The following is a 14,874-nucleotide window of genomic DNA, read 5'->3' as shown; positions in this document are numbered from 1 at the left end:
ATTTGGCATCTGAACATTTTATCTTCCCTTTACCATTAAGTAGCACTATTTTACTGTATTACTATATATTTTTTTATTTATATTTTATGTACTACATTTTTTATTCTTAATGATTAAAATGTATTCTCTTGAGAAAAGATATTAGACCAAATGTGTTATATAAAAAAAGCTTGATTGGACATCCAATGTTATTTCCCAAAAACAATATAGGCTTCTAGTTAGCAATTTTGTTTTCCTGCAAATATATTACTAACAGTAAAATATTTATAAAATGAATAAATTGAAATGTACAAGCAATAAGTTAAAGACAAATAAAATGGGTTAACTGATATATTGCTTTAACAGTACAACAACTATTTTAAATATAGATGGACTCTAGGAATGAGCTTTTTAAAATTTTTAATTTAGCACAAAATCTACTTGTATAGTCGGAATTCAATACAAAATACTGAATACAAAGTTAAATTCATGCTCTTGTTTTTATTTAATAACACAAAAACAGGAGGTGTTACATTATTAACACACCATAGCTGCTAAAAATAAAATACATTTCGGTGTTTTTGAAACAGCAGCATTTTCAGTTTTGTTCGTTCCAAACGGTTTATGTATAATTTGAGTTTATTTAAACGTAAGAAATTTGGTTTCCAGAGATCTATCATCTTTTTATATAATTTATTCACTGAAATCGGATGTAGGAAGCGAGAGCTGATCGATGACGTCAGTGAGGTCAAAGTTGAGCGACTCCCAATGAGGTGCAGCGAAAGAAATTCTGACCGTCTCTGTCCACAGAAACAAAACAATGCCACGACCAACGGCAAATTTAAAATGTAAGTAATTAAAATGTTTTAAGTCATTTTAGTCGGGTACAAACTTAAAACCATGTATCTGAATTAAGACAGCAGGACACTATCCAGAAAGTGCTAACTTTAGGCTGTCTGTAACGTTAGCTTAAAAGCTAACCGTATCACTGCATAGTCTCTACATAACCCTCATCCCAAAGAACATTAAATATATTTTAAAAAGGTGTTGATTCTGAAATATGTGAAAACTATACTGCATAATATAGCGGGACCGTTCTTTGTCTGCTCTGTTCCTTTAGTTTCATCTCAGTGAGCTCCTGTCATGTAAGTACCTGATCCTCACTATGGATGAAAGCAGTCTGGAAGAAGCCATCAAGACCTACAGCGCTCAGCTTCAGCAGGTGGAGGTGGCGTTATCTGCTGGTTTGGGCTCAGCAGAGCAGGCTGACCTCCTGAAGCTAAAGGAGGACCTGCAGCAGCTCATTGAGCTCACAGAGTCCAGCCTGGTGTCTGTCAAAAAAAGCCAGTTGCTGGCCTCTTTGGAGGAGCCTTCGACAAACCAAAATGCCACATCTGTTACTCAAGAAACGGCTTTAGGGGATGAGTTTGCTGCTTTCTATTCTGAACTGTCAGAGGACTCTGCTGAGGTGAAACAAAACACTGAACCGGATGAGGAGGAAGAGGTGGATATAAGTGGAACTAAGGTATGTGCTCCTTACCGTACCTCATGGGGAACCCTAGAGTACCATAACGCCATGGTGGTCTGCCCTGAAGAGCCAGAAGGAGAAGAGGCTCGAGTCCGGGTGCTTTACCTTCATCCCACAAACAAATGCATGAAACCCTGTGGCTTCTACCTTGAGGACAAATGCCGCTTCATGGACAACTGCAGGTGCTGTCTTTTACGTCTTCAGGTTTTTTTTTGGTTTTTTTCCCGACATTTTTTGACTGCCAGATATTATAATTTTTACAAAAAAAGAAAACATTAAAGAATACAAATTTGAAAGACTTTTATACCATTTTCAACAAAAGTCGTTTTTTTCTTACGCCTTTAATACATGTGAGTGCACACATCTTAATCATTATTTTCATAAAAGTTGCATATTTTCAAGGTAACATTTATTGCTTAATAAATATTGTACATATTTATTAAGGTAAATAAATATTTTATACAGGTGCTGGTCATATAATTAGAATATCATCAAAACGTGAAACTTGTATATTATATTCATTCATTACACACAGACTGATATATTTCAAATGTTTATTTCTTTTAATTTTGATGATTAGAGCTTACAGCTCATGAAAGTCAAAAATCAGTATCTCAAAATATTAGAATATTACTTAAGACCAATACAAAGAAAGGATTTTTAGAAATTTTGGCCAACTGAAAAGTATGAAAATGAAAAGTATGAGCATGTACAGCACTCAATACTTAGTTGGGGCTCCTTTTGCCTGAATTACTGCAGCAATGCGGCGTGGCATGGAGTCGATCAGTCTGTGGCACTGCTCAGGTGTTATGAGAGCCCAGGTTGCTCCGATAGTGGCCTTCAGCTCATCTGCATTGTTGGGTCTGGTGTCTCTCATCTTCCTCTTGACAATACCCCATAGATTCTCTATGGGGTTCAGGTCAAGCGAGTTTGCTGGCCAATCAAGCACAGTAACACTATGGTCATTGAACCAGCTTTTGGTACCTTTGGCAGTGTGAGCAGGTGCCAAGTCCTGCTGGAAAATGAAATCAGCATCTCCATAAAGCTTGTCAACAGAAGGAAGCATGAAGTGCTCTAAAATTTCCTGGTAGATGGCTGCGTTGACTATGGACTTCAGAAAACACAGTGGACCAACACCAGCAGATGACATGGCAGCCCAAATCATCACTGACTGTGGAAACTTCACACTGGACTTCAAGCAACATGGATTCTGTGCCTCTCACTCTTCCTTCAGACTCTGGGACCTTGATTTCCAAATGAAATGTAAAATTTACTTTCATCTGAAAAGAGGACTTTGGACCACTGAGCAACAGTCCAGTTCTTTTCTCCACAGCCCAGTTAAGATGCTTCTGGCGTTGTCTCTGGTTCAGAAGTGGCTTGGTAGCCCTTTTCCTGAAGGCGTCTGGCGTGGTGACTCCAGCTTCAGTTCTCTCCTTGTGAAGCTCTCCCAAGTGTTTGAATCGGCTTTGCTTGACTGTATTCTCAAGCTTGCGGTCATCCCTGTTGCTTGTGCACCTTTTCCTACCCAAATTCTTCCTTCCAGTCAACTTTGCATTTAATATGCTTTGATACAGCACTCTGTAAACAGCCACACCTTTCAGTAATGACCTTCTGTGACTTACCCTCTTTGTGGAGGTGTCAATGTTCGTCTTCTGGATCATTGCCAAGTCAGCAGTCTTCCCCATTATTGTGGTTTCAAAGAACAAGAGATACCCAGAATTTATACTGTAGGGATGGTCATTTATTCAAACTCAAATGTAAATATTCTAATATTTTGAGATACTGATTTTTGACTTTCATGAGCTGTAAGCTCTAATCATCAGAATTAAAAGAAATAAACATTTGAAATATATCAGTCTGTGTGTAATGAATGAATATAATATACAAGTTTCACTTTTTGAATGGAATTAGTGAAATAAATCAACTTTTTGATGATATTCTAATTATATGACCAGCACCTGTACATGCATAAAATACTTAAGTATTATTTTCAAACTTTTTAATGATATTGTCAATGTAAAAAGTAATTTTATGAGCATCTTATCTATTGTTTAAATAACTTGTATATAAAATCTATTATTATAACTATAGTTTTATCATAAAACTATATTTTCAAGTTTATATATATATATATATATATGTGTGTGTGTGTGTGTGTATGTATGTATGTAATTATCATAATTATAATTTTTTTTCCTGGGTAGTGGTGGTCTATAGTGGCATTTTTGTTTTATGTGGCTGTTTTGTTGACTGATGTGTGTGTTTTTCAGGTACTCCCATGGTGAGGTGGTGTGTGTATCAGAGCTCAGGGACTTCCTGGAGGCTGACATCAGTAACATGGAGTCGGGCTCTGCGTGTTTGGCCAAGCATGAAGATGGCATCTGGTACCCGGCCAGAATATCAGGTACAATTTCTAAGTTCTTTCACTGCAATTAACAGAAAGGATGAACCGAGATTGCTACATGGTATCATTTGTGACAGAGAGAGATTCCTTATTGATCCCCAAGGGGAAATTTAATGGGATATAGTGGCAGCTTCAAACATAGTCTGTACAAAAACACAACAGTACGTGCACTCGATCAGGTAAAACAGAGCAATATATTATAGGTGTGCATGAGACATTGTGCTTCTCTTTTTCCAGAGATTGAAGGTGGCTTGTACACAGTGAAATTTGACTCGCTGCTGTTGAAGGAGGCTGTGCTGGAGGCTGATGGGATCATTCCTCCTCTTCGTCAAGATGATGGTTCCTCCTCTTCCTCATCAGACTCTGAGGATGATACAGACCATTGTGATGCCGCCTATGCTAAAGGTGCTGAAGCATAATTACAACATCCTCTGGAATACTGGAGTGTCTGAGGAACTACAGTACAGTACTGTAGTCTGAGGAAAATATATCTGGGTCAATCTTTTAAAAGACCCATTTATATTCTTTAGTAATCGAGAGAAAAGAAAAAAACAGAGAGAAAAAACAGCATATTTTTAAAACCTTCAGAATATTTTCTGAAATAAAATACTATTTAAAATATAATTTTCATTATTTTCATTTGCAGTTAAGCCCATTCCAATCAATTCTCATTACTGTAATACATAAAACAGTATTCCATTATATACCATTAAAAATTTGGGGGAATTTTTTGTGTGTTTGAAGAAAGTCTCGTAAACTAACCAAAATTCCACGGCTCTTTTTTTGGCATTTATTTATTAAAAACAGTAATATTGTGAAATATTATTACAATTTAAAATATTATTTTAATATATCTTCAAATGTAATTTATTTTCGTGAATTTTCAGCAGCCATTTTTCCAGTCTTCAGTGTCACATGATTCTTTAGAAATCATTCTAATATGCTGATTTGGTGCGCAAGATTTTTTTTTGTATAATATTTTTTATAGAAATTGTGATACATTTTTATTTCAGGATTTTTTCTGATGAAAAGAAAGTTCAAAAGAACAGCATTTGTTTGAAATAGAAATCTTTTGTAACATTATAAATGTCTTAACTGTTGCTTTTTGAATGCATCCTTGCTTACAAAAATTCCTTTCAAAAACAAAAATCATACTGATTCCAAATTTTTGAATGGTGGTGTTTATTGTATAAGTAAAAAAATACAGTTAAAAATTATTACAGTATTGAGAATCTCCATTGAGAAAAATGAGAATTAAAAAAAAAAAAATCTCGAAAGTTAAACATCCAGACACACCATAGTAAAGGGGAATGTTCTTATTGTTAAAAATTAAACATGGAGACTAAAATATGCATTTCTTTATGGAAAATGTTTCTTTTTTTTTTTGTTCCATTTTTAAATGTGGACTGAATATATGATCCGATTAAAATGAACTGAATGTCATTGTGCTTGTTACCTGTTTTCAGTAAAGCAACATATACCTTCTGCAGAATAATCTTTAAAATATCAGCTCAGTTCGTAGGTCAAATGAATTAATCCCACGTTAACATGCCTACCTGCAGTGTAGAGCAGTTGTGCAGGTTGCTGGAATTCACTGGCCAGTGTGGCCATACACAAATACAGATGCAAAGGTTTAGAGCTCTTCAACACATTTACAGGGTACTGCTGAAATCAAGCTGACTTTGTATCTCATTACAGTATTCGCATCAAGGGAGGAGGATGTGGCCCAGGTAAACAGCGCAGAGTTTTGTGGTTGGGAGGCTCACACGCGTGGCATTGGCTCCAAGCTCTTGCTGAAAATGGGTTATGAGCTTGGTAAAGGTAGGTGAACATTAGTCTCAAAACTATTAGAACAGATGTTTGCATTAGGCCTATATTTGGTATCTTTTTAATTATTGGCATTGGTTGATTATGGTGGAAGTGGGACTTTTATTTTATCAGCACATAGGCGACTGAGCACACAGAGTTCTTGTTTTGCTTTTTCATTAGTTTATTGTCTCTGTTTAACAGTTCTGACAAGTAAATTATTACACACAACTCTCAAACACAAAGTATTATAACATTAGATTTTCTATTATGTGTAACTGTAAGGCAAATGCTGTAATATTATAATGCTTTCATAATACTTAAATATCTAAAAAAAAAAATTAATTTAATTAATCTTGCAAACTTTGTCAAATCCATAATGGATTTGTAGAATGCATAAAAACGAATGTGCTCTGGGTTTAAAGGTCAGATTGTGCAGTTGAATGCTGACATAAGTGTTGGGCTGTCAACTGAGACAAACTTCAGATCATTGATTTTAAATGATGCTGCATATCTACGCTATATATGTCATTCACTGTGTGTTGTATGTAAAATTTGCACTACCTTGTCTTTATTTGAACAAATGTGTGTGTGTGTGTGTGTGTGTGTGTGTGTGTGTGTGTGTGTGTGTGTAGGCTTTATATCGGCTGTTGTCTATCAAAATATCCATATCATATGACCACTTATTGATATCTTGTGCATATGTTTTAACAAGTGTTTCTGTGTATGCATAGGTTTGGGGAAGACCCTCTCTGGTCGAGTAGAGCCGGTTCAGGCAGTGGTTCTTTCGAAAGGCAGCTCATTGGACATATGTGCTGAGCTCACGCAGAGAAAGACTGCAGCCGCTGTCGCTAAGGATAAACCAGCCTCTCGTAAACCGAAGGCTAAAAAGAGGAAAGCCGCCACATCAACACGCTGCAATGTTTTTGATTTCCTGAACTCTAAGCTTGGTGATAGAGCTCAGTCTGCGTCTCATTCATCAAGCTCATCAGTCACTGGTGCAGAGGCCTACAGAGCTGGAAAGAGCACCAAACGTTCCCTGAACGTTCGTCTGTTCCAGGCTACAGAGAAAGTAGCTCAAGTGGAGAGAGAGATTCAGCAACTCACAAAGTCTCTCAGTAGACGAAATGGAAGGTATACTTTACTCACTTTCTTTGCACCTGGCCAGTTTTCTTCTCTTTTCCTTATCAATAATATCTTTCTTGATATTACCCTTACCAGTGTTGCAGAAGCTACTTAAGTAATTAAATTACCATCTGCTCTTTTGAAAATTTTATACTGTTTGGGGACATATGGAAAAAGCTCATTTCAGTTGAACAATTCATTTAGTTTAAACAATTTAGTCCGAACAAACCAATTGGACAAATCAGACTTTTTGAAGGCTTATTTGTGAATTTAAACAATTTAAAGGGTAAGTTCACCCAAAAATGAAAATTATCCTGTTATTTACACACCCTCAAGCCATCCTAGGTGTATATGACTTTCTTCTTTTAGACTAATCCAATCGGAGTTATATTAAAAATTGTTCTGACTCTTCTAAGCTCTATCATTGCAGTCAGCGGGTGTTTCTGTTACACAGTCCAACACACGTAAAATAAAGTGCGCGAATCCATAAATGGCTCCGGGTGATGAATAAAGGCCACCTGTATCGAATCCATGCGTTTTTGTAAGAAAAATATCCATATTTCAAACGTGATAAACATATCTCTCACTTCATCTAACTGTCATAAGCAGGAGCCCTTCCGGCGGATGACGTAGGACGTCGTTGTTGCGTGATTAGTGACTAACGCGGAGAGAGAACAAAACAAAATACTGGTCTTGAATTAGGGATGAAACGATTACCAGTTTGATGATAAATCATGATATAATTCCGCACGGTTAGTATTACCGTTTCATATTTTAATTATCATTAAATCCGTATTAGATTACTGCGATTTGAACAACTGAGGATAAATAAATTGTCCAGCATATAGCAGTTTTCAGTAACAGTGTCATGTGCGCACAGCAGCAGAGTAGATTCGTTTTATGTGAAAACATGGCAGAAAAGCTGTGAGGTTTTAAAAGAGTGCTAATAGAATTATACAAATGAATATATGAATGAATGAATTATATGAATCTACCTCTGAAGGTTCTGACTGTCTTCAGAAACGATTCGATGGCATTTTGTTTTCGTCTTCGCTCCATGTAATACCTAATAAAGTAGTGTTTTAATCGCAATGCTGCTTTGTTCACGGAGGTTACAGGAAACAGCTGTAATTCTGCTGCTCCATCAGCGCCACTTGCTTTACAGAGACTTACATTCACATTCAGCCTGTGTAGTTTCTGTCTGGACAAAAAATGGACTGAATTTGCATGCCCTGCCGTAAATTTTGACATGTTTATGAAAAACAATTTATGTAGATTCTACACATGAAGCAGATAATTTATTAATCAATTATCATTTTAACTTAACCCTTTTATTGATGGGCTGAAATGTGAGGTTTACCATTTTATGAAACTCTTTCAAAGCTTTATTTGAACATTTTATACATGCTATAAGATAAACTGTTGTCAGTCATGTTGTCATTTAAAATCCAGACATCATTGGTAATATTATTGTTTTAGTGTTTATGCATACAAAAGGTAATTTTATGTATTGTTTGTTGATTTTAAATACAAAACTTTGTGAAATTATTTGTGTCAGTACTTTTTGAATATTTCCAGCACAACTGTGATCATACCGTTACATCTCTATCACGAATTAGAAGCACAAAACGAGGATTTGTAAAGAAAAATGACGGAGGATTTCGATATAAGCCAAGAGGAGACTGGTTTTCCTTTGGTAAAGTAAGGAAACTTTGCTTCCTTTGCTCCTATAAACAAACGTTGGTTTTTGCAAGACTCGTACGCGCATGCACTGCGCCGGTGTCCTACGTTATCAGCCGGAAAGGCAGTCTCTCGTGAACGCGCGTTCGACAGATAGCGGAAGTTACACAAAACTGTTTATATTGTTTTAAATATGGATTTGTTTTTTGTTTTTGTTTTTTTACAAAAATGCATTGATTCGCTACAGGAGGCTTTTATTCACGCCCCGGAACCGTGTGATGTGCGTTTTAATATGAATGCGTGCGCTTTATTTGACTACATATGCACTGTTGAACACTCCCACCCGCCCATGTCATTATAGAGCTTGAAAGAGCCAGGACAATTTTGAACATTACTCCTATTGGATTCATCTGAAAGAAGATAGTCATATACACCTAGGATACCTTGAGGGTGAGTAAAACATGGACTCATTTTAATTTTTGGGTGAACTAACCCTTTAAATGAACAGTCTGAACAAACTTCTTGGATGAATCAGACCCTTTGACAAATCATTTTTGAAATGAAACAATTTAAATTAGTTGTCCAATCAAATTGGTTAGATGAATCAAACTTTTTGATGACTCGTTTTTTAATTTAAACTATTTAAATGAGTTGTATGAACAAACTGATTTATCAAACTTGACTTATCAAAACTTCCAACAATTAAAAATATTTGTTCGAACAAATTAATTATATGAACCAGCAGCTTTTTTAAGACCAATTTTTTATGTTTTTTTTAAATGTATCCATTTAAATTAACTGTCTAAACAAATCTACTGGATGAAACAGACTTTTGAAGATATTCATACATGTATGAATATCAGCACCGTTTTATCTTATAAAGCTGCTTGTGCAAAAAAGATGTACAGTTGGAGAGCACTTTTCATTATTACCCGTTTGCTCTGACATAAATCTGCTTGTGCAATACAGTTATACAAAAATAACAATGAGTAGTTTTGTTGCAGCAGTGCTGTTTCGAAATTAGTGCTGTCAATTTGGCGACTGAAAAACCTTAAGGTGCAGTAGGAGATCTTGGAAAATGCTAACTTTAGCCTGATAGCACTGAAAGCGAACGTCCCACCCTCCCTGCAATCGCCGTCTAAAGCCACGCCCCCTGAATACATATACGCTCATAGATTAGAATAGCAGAGATAACATTACTACAATAGGCTACATCAGCGGTTCCAAATTCCAGTTCGAAGCGAGCGTATATGTTCCATACAAAGGGCATTAAAGTGTACGAGATGTAAATTTAAATAGTAACCTAACCGGGGAGGTATGCAAATACATACGTTGACAGGCAGGTAGGAAAGTCAGTTAAAACACTCGGACCGAGCGTTTTGATTGGACGAACTTTTCTTGGTCCTATGCCTTCCACAGAATATATAAATACATTTAGACCACTTAACTTAATGATTGCTATTGGGATGCGAGGAGACGTTCAACCAGCATAACTAAAAATGTTTCTGAAGACAATCACCTGTTGCACCTTTAACTGAATAGTGGTTTCTTTCTCTCCAGCACTCAAATTGTTTTTCTGTTTCTAAGTTTGTTTTTCTTTGCTTTCTCTCTGTCCTCAGGGATGCGACAGTGGTCAGTCGAATCGAGGAGAAGCTCACTGCTTCCCGCAAGTTGCTGGAGCAGCTGAAGGCTCAGGAACAGACCATTCAGAGAGAGCAGAAGAAAGCAGACACGCATAAGAAAATGACTGAATTCTGACAAATCTACTTTTTGTTTTTATGCTGTTATTTGGGATTTTGTTTAGTGTGTATAAACATTAATACATCTATCGGTTATATCAAAACTTTATAAACATGTCTATACGATAATGAATGTGTGAAATGCATTTTTATTTGTTTATAGCCCATCAGAATCTCACTCTGTGACATAAAGAATGGCATCTGATATTTAAACTCAATTCCTTTAAATGTTTCTTTTAATGATCCAGTCCATTTAGACACACAAAGACAGTGTGAGACATTACTTGCAATAAATTTATAAAACAATGTGTTTAGTATATAGTATACGTTTCCTGAGAAGTCAATTTTCTGGAAAATAGGAGAAAAAGAGTAGAAAAAAAGGACAGTCCATCATTGTTAATCTTAATCTGCAGCATGTTGGTTGATAATGCATTTTAATAAATGGGACAGCACAGAGAAAACCGTTCTGAAACTGCTCAAACACCAAAAAAAAAAAAAAGTGTAGTTTTTCTCCTTGCTGGTTTTAATGGAGTTTGGGGTGCTTAACCAAATTAGCAAAGCTAGGAAACCAACTTAAACCCAATTTAACTAAGACCAGCGGCAGCGAGAGTTATTTTAGTATCTTTGAAATACTATTATATTTTTTATTATTATTTTGAATTAGCTTTTATTTTTATATTTTCTGTTTTCATTTTAAATTTTGTTCAAAATTTTAGTAATCTTTTGACACTTTTAGTAGTTTTTGTATAATTTATTTATGCATTGTTATGTATACATCAGGTTAGCTGAAATATTTTTTTATATAAATTAAATTTTATATTTATTTCAGGTAACTTTTTAATGGTTTTAATTTTAATTTCAGTTTAAGTTAGTTAACTAATAATAATAACCCTGAGAGCAGCAGACTCCATAGGCTGATGTTTTCCCCCATAAGGACCTGCAACTAGTAGACTATCTTACAGTGAGGCTTTTGACTTTCTTGTCAAAATCTTAAATATAATATTTATTAAGAGCCTCTTTGATTAATATTTGGCATTTCTGTTATGTTGATGCATTTCTTGGCACGTTATGTTTTGTCCCCTTTGACTCGAAGCTCCCTTTAAATGGGGCCTTTTCCTATTATTAATTTTCTTGCCATATTATTACATGAAATTTTCCATGTAAGATTTCTGTTGTGATAGTTTGAACGAGTTGCTACTGTTCCCATGGCAACAGAAAGCGCGCAAACAGAAGCGTTGAGATTTATTCCAGGTAGGACAAATTTACACAAGTCGCTTTATATGTACTCATTAAAATAGTTAATCGCTTATTTTTTTCACACATCTAGCAAAACAGCATCGTATTTGTTGTGTTTTTGTTTGACCCGTCAACAAACTTTGCTATCTTTTCTAGTTCTGCGACTACTATAGAGCATAAATATTGAAAATGACAATATAACATTTAACGTTATATTAATGCAAGTGTACTTATACGTGTACTTTTAGGTTAAATTAATGTGCTCCTGTGAGCTGTTGGGCTTGACTAGACAATATTAGTTTTCTCTAATAAAAGGTAACTTACTGTAGGCCTATAAATAGTAATGCTAGACATGCAAATGCTGTTTTGTTTGTAGTAATGCAGTATTAAGTGGTCTTAACCTAAATTTGTGCTCAATATCTTGACAAATAGGCCTACTGCTTTTTGATTCACGTTTCCAGGACAGCATGGGACATTGGATGTGTTTTTTTTTTCTTTCTTCTTTTCAGAAGATGGGTTTGAAGCCTTACAGTGCAGTCGGTGATATCCCAAACTGACTTTAACCATGTTATCACCCAAGAAAGAACCTCAAGGAAATGGCTTCTCAGAAGCCACCAACACCCAAAGCAAGAGAAGAAACAAGCTTTACTGCTCAGATTGCAGTCTTGAACATGAAGCTTCTCAGCCTCGACTGCTATTTCGTAAATCTCACACTGCGACACCAGCATTTAAGTGTGAACCCTCACCTTTTCGTGCCCTCAGCCCTCCATCGTCTCCACCACAATATGATATGTCTTTTCTTAAACTACCTCAGTTGGTATCATTGCAGGTGAGCACTAAACTACCAGTCAGAGAGACATTGTGGAATGAAGGAGCAAGTTTTGTGACGCATATCAGAGCGATTAAGCCCTCAAGTGTCGGAAAATTCAAGTAAGTTGAGCATTGCCAGCTTATTCCATTCATCCACTTTGCTTTGCTCTGAAGATTGTAAATAGTTTGTCTGTGTTTTGAAGTGTTGAACATGAGAAGCCTGCAGTCCCAAAGGAAAAGACTAAAACCAAGCAAAAAAGAAAACCCAAATTCAAACCACTCGCTGGAACAGAGGTAGTTGAGATGTTAGCCGGGAAAAAACATCTGGGGGAACATGAGTTTTATTATTTGAAGACCTCTGAAGATGGTCCTTACAGGTGCCAGTCATTTTTTATTGAAAATCCTTTACCTAATTTGGTTTTCCTGGTCAGAAATGGCGAACATTTTAATAATTGTTTGTAGATGTCTCAATTTGCTTTATTATCACTAAATATTTAATTCAATCTTTTTGTCAACATGTTTTCTTACAGTTAGAACAGGTTTTGTATTTCTTTTTGGAACCGATTGATCTGAGCTTATGCACCTCAGTTTTTGAGTAAAAAAGCCTATTTTTGATCATTTTGTCAATGTTCACTCAAAAACTGAAATAAATGAGCTCAGATCAATGAGGCCTATGATCAATCAGAAATACAAAACCTGTTCTATAAGAAAATAATGAATCCAAAATTTGGTAAATATATAGCATGAAAAGACATTTATGTAAGAGATTATTGTAGGCCTGTCATTTTAAGTTTTAATCCAATGCAATAATATTAAAGGAATAGTTCACCCAAAAATGCTAATTCTGTTATTGTTTACTCACCATCAACTATCCCTTTAACTTGCATTTTCAGGAAAAATAAACTTCCTGCCTTTGCCTTTGTATGAGATTGGATGTGTGGTTGACGTGTTGACTAACACTAATGCTCTTTTATCAGACCATATGATTTGAGAGTTGTCTCGAGCAGTGAAGCGGGCACAGATTACTACACCAACACCTTCACAACCATAACACATGTGCAGAATGGCTGCTGCATTGAACTCTGGAGCCTGGAAGAGTGGGAACAAGAGTCTGTGCTTTGGGGAGCTCTGAGAAACATCCCATTTTTCAGAGACTATTTACTGCGCAAGACCTTCAAAAGGTGACTTACCTTCAGTCTTAATGTATGTAACTTTGGAATGTCTGATTATATAGATGTTTATACAAGCAGTTATTCTATCTGTATATTTGACAACTTTTCCAGGTGGCACGGGAATGTACACAAGGCTACTGTCAAACGCAGGATTGAATTCCTTCCATCTCAGCTGCTGATAGCAGTGCCCCAATTCAGGGATGCCTTATTACATCTCGCCAGGTTTTTTTCCAAATTGTTTAGTTACAAATTAAATGAACCCTGTAAAGCCTACTGTATGCTGTTTAATATGCAAGCTTTTTTGGCAAGTAAAAGGCCTTTTAATATACGGTACTCTATAAATCAGGTTATGATACACGTCTTTTTGTTGTAAATATTTAATATTCAAAAAGTCAAATATGATCATCAGGCTTTTGAGGAACATTTATTTGGTCATCTCTCAATCATCATTGCATTATATGTTTTGAAACTACAGGAAGATATAGAGTGACAACTGATATTTATATGCATTTTATGTAAATAGTCTGTTATAAAGATTGCATTGATTTACATTACAAGCTATCAGAATTTTGTATTACTTTTTGGCCGTATCAGTATCATCAACCTCAACAAATATTTTCTCACTGTATTATACAATATGAGCCATAAAAGCCTGATTCAAAAACAAAAAGGTTCACAAAAATAGATTTTTCTGACTATTGTTTCATATGTCAGGCTTTACAGGCTTAAATTAAATTAAAGATGAGTGTTAAGGTCCTTGCACACCGAGTCCGAAATTTGGGGGGTGTGGGGGGGTGTGTGTAAACGTGATTAACACAAAGTGAGGTCGTATATATTCTTTAACGTGCAAAAAGTTCGGATGAGAATTTCGGACTCAGTGTGCAAGGACCTAAAATTTTGCTCATCTCAAAAGCTTCTTTTATTTTTTCTAGATTAATTGAGGAGATAAAGCAAGTCAGCTGGCTGCCACATGATGATTTCAGGACTTATACACTGTTAGATTTCCAAACTGCACTCATGGAAAAGAATCAGGCAGCTCAAGTTTCTTTATATAGTTTCCTACATTGTCGCTTCACGATACTTAGTAAGGTAAATATATATTTCCTTAATATATACTTAGTAAGGTATTATATTTCAATTCACTCAAAATTCTAAATTCATTTACTCCCTCATGTCATTCAAAAACCATACTTTCTTTCATGTGATGCAAATACAGTTTAGCGTAATGTGCAAGCTGCTCTTTTCCATATATTGAAATAAAATAATTACCATGGCTGTCAAGCATTTTCAGTAAATAATGATTTACATTCCTCACACACTTCAGAAGACTTGGAATATAGCACATGGACTATTGTAATGATCCTTTCTTGTCCTTGGAATTCATCCCTGATCTCC

The 14,874-nt window shown here is 35.6% G+C and overlaps 2 protein-coding genes across 7 annotated transcripts in view; both read left to right on the top strand.

Moving 5' to 3' along the window:
• The first annotated feature begins 699 nt into the window (after positions 1 to 699).
• Positions 700 to 10,745, top strand: zgpat (zinc finger, CCCH-type with G patch domain). The gene is made up of 7 exons (XM_058792538.1): positions 700 to 827; positions 1,100 to 1,689; positions 3,778 to 3,911; positions 4,149 to 4,316; positions 5,610 to 5,732; positions 6,452 to 6,851; positions 10,142 to 10,745. Exons 2-7 carry the CDS (start codon positions 1,145 to 1,147, stop codon positions 10,278 to 10,280), a joined length of 1,509 nt encoding a protein of 502 aa, XP_058648521.1. The 5' UTR covers positions 700 to 827; positions 1,100 to 1,144; the 3' UTR covers positions 10,281 to 10,745.
• A 470-nt stretch (positions 10,746 to 11,215) lies between these two features.
• LOC131549147 (dynein heavy chain domain-containing protein 1) overlaps positions 11,216 to 14,874 on the top strand; it is a 35,129-nt gene continuing 31,470 nt past the window's right edge. For all 6 annotated transcript variants that reach the window (XM_058790998.1, XM_058790999.1, XM_058790997.1 and 3 more), the window contains exons 1-6: positions 11,216 to 11,512; positions 12,007 to 12,427; positions 12,511 to 12,684; positions 13,285 to 13,488; positions 13,591 to 13,701; positions 14,412 to 14,568. In XM_058790998.1, the coding sequence (XP_058646981.1) occupies positions 12,063 to 12,427; positions 12,511 to 12,684; positions 13,285 to 13,488; positions 13,591 to 13,701; positions 14,412 to 14,568 (1,011 nt within the window). In that variant the 5' untranslated portion in view covers positions 11,216 to 11,512; positions 12,007 to 12,062. The remainder of the gene's footprint in view (positions 11,513 to 12,006; positions 12,428 to 12,510; positions 12,685 to 13,284; positions 13,489 to 13,590; positions 13,702 to 14,411; positions 14,569 to 14,874) is intronic.

Source organism: Onychostoma macrolepis, chromosome 11, assembly GCF_012432095.1.
Source record: "Onychostoma macrolepis isolate SWU-2019 chromosome 11, ASM1243209v1, whole genome shotgun sequence".
Taxonomy (NCBI): domain Eukaryota; kingdom Metazoa; phylum Chordata; class Actinopteri; order Cypriniformes; family Cyprinidae; genus Onychostoma; species Onychostoma macrolepis.
Note: the sequence above shows the minus strand (reverse complement) of the source record. Positions and strands in the feature narration are given on the sequence as shown.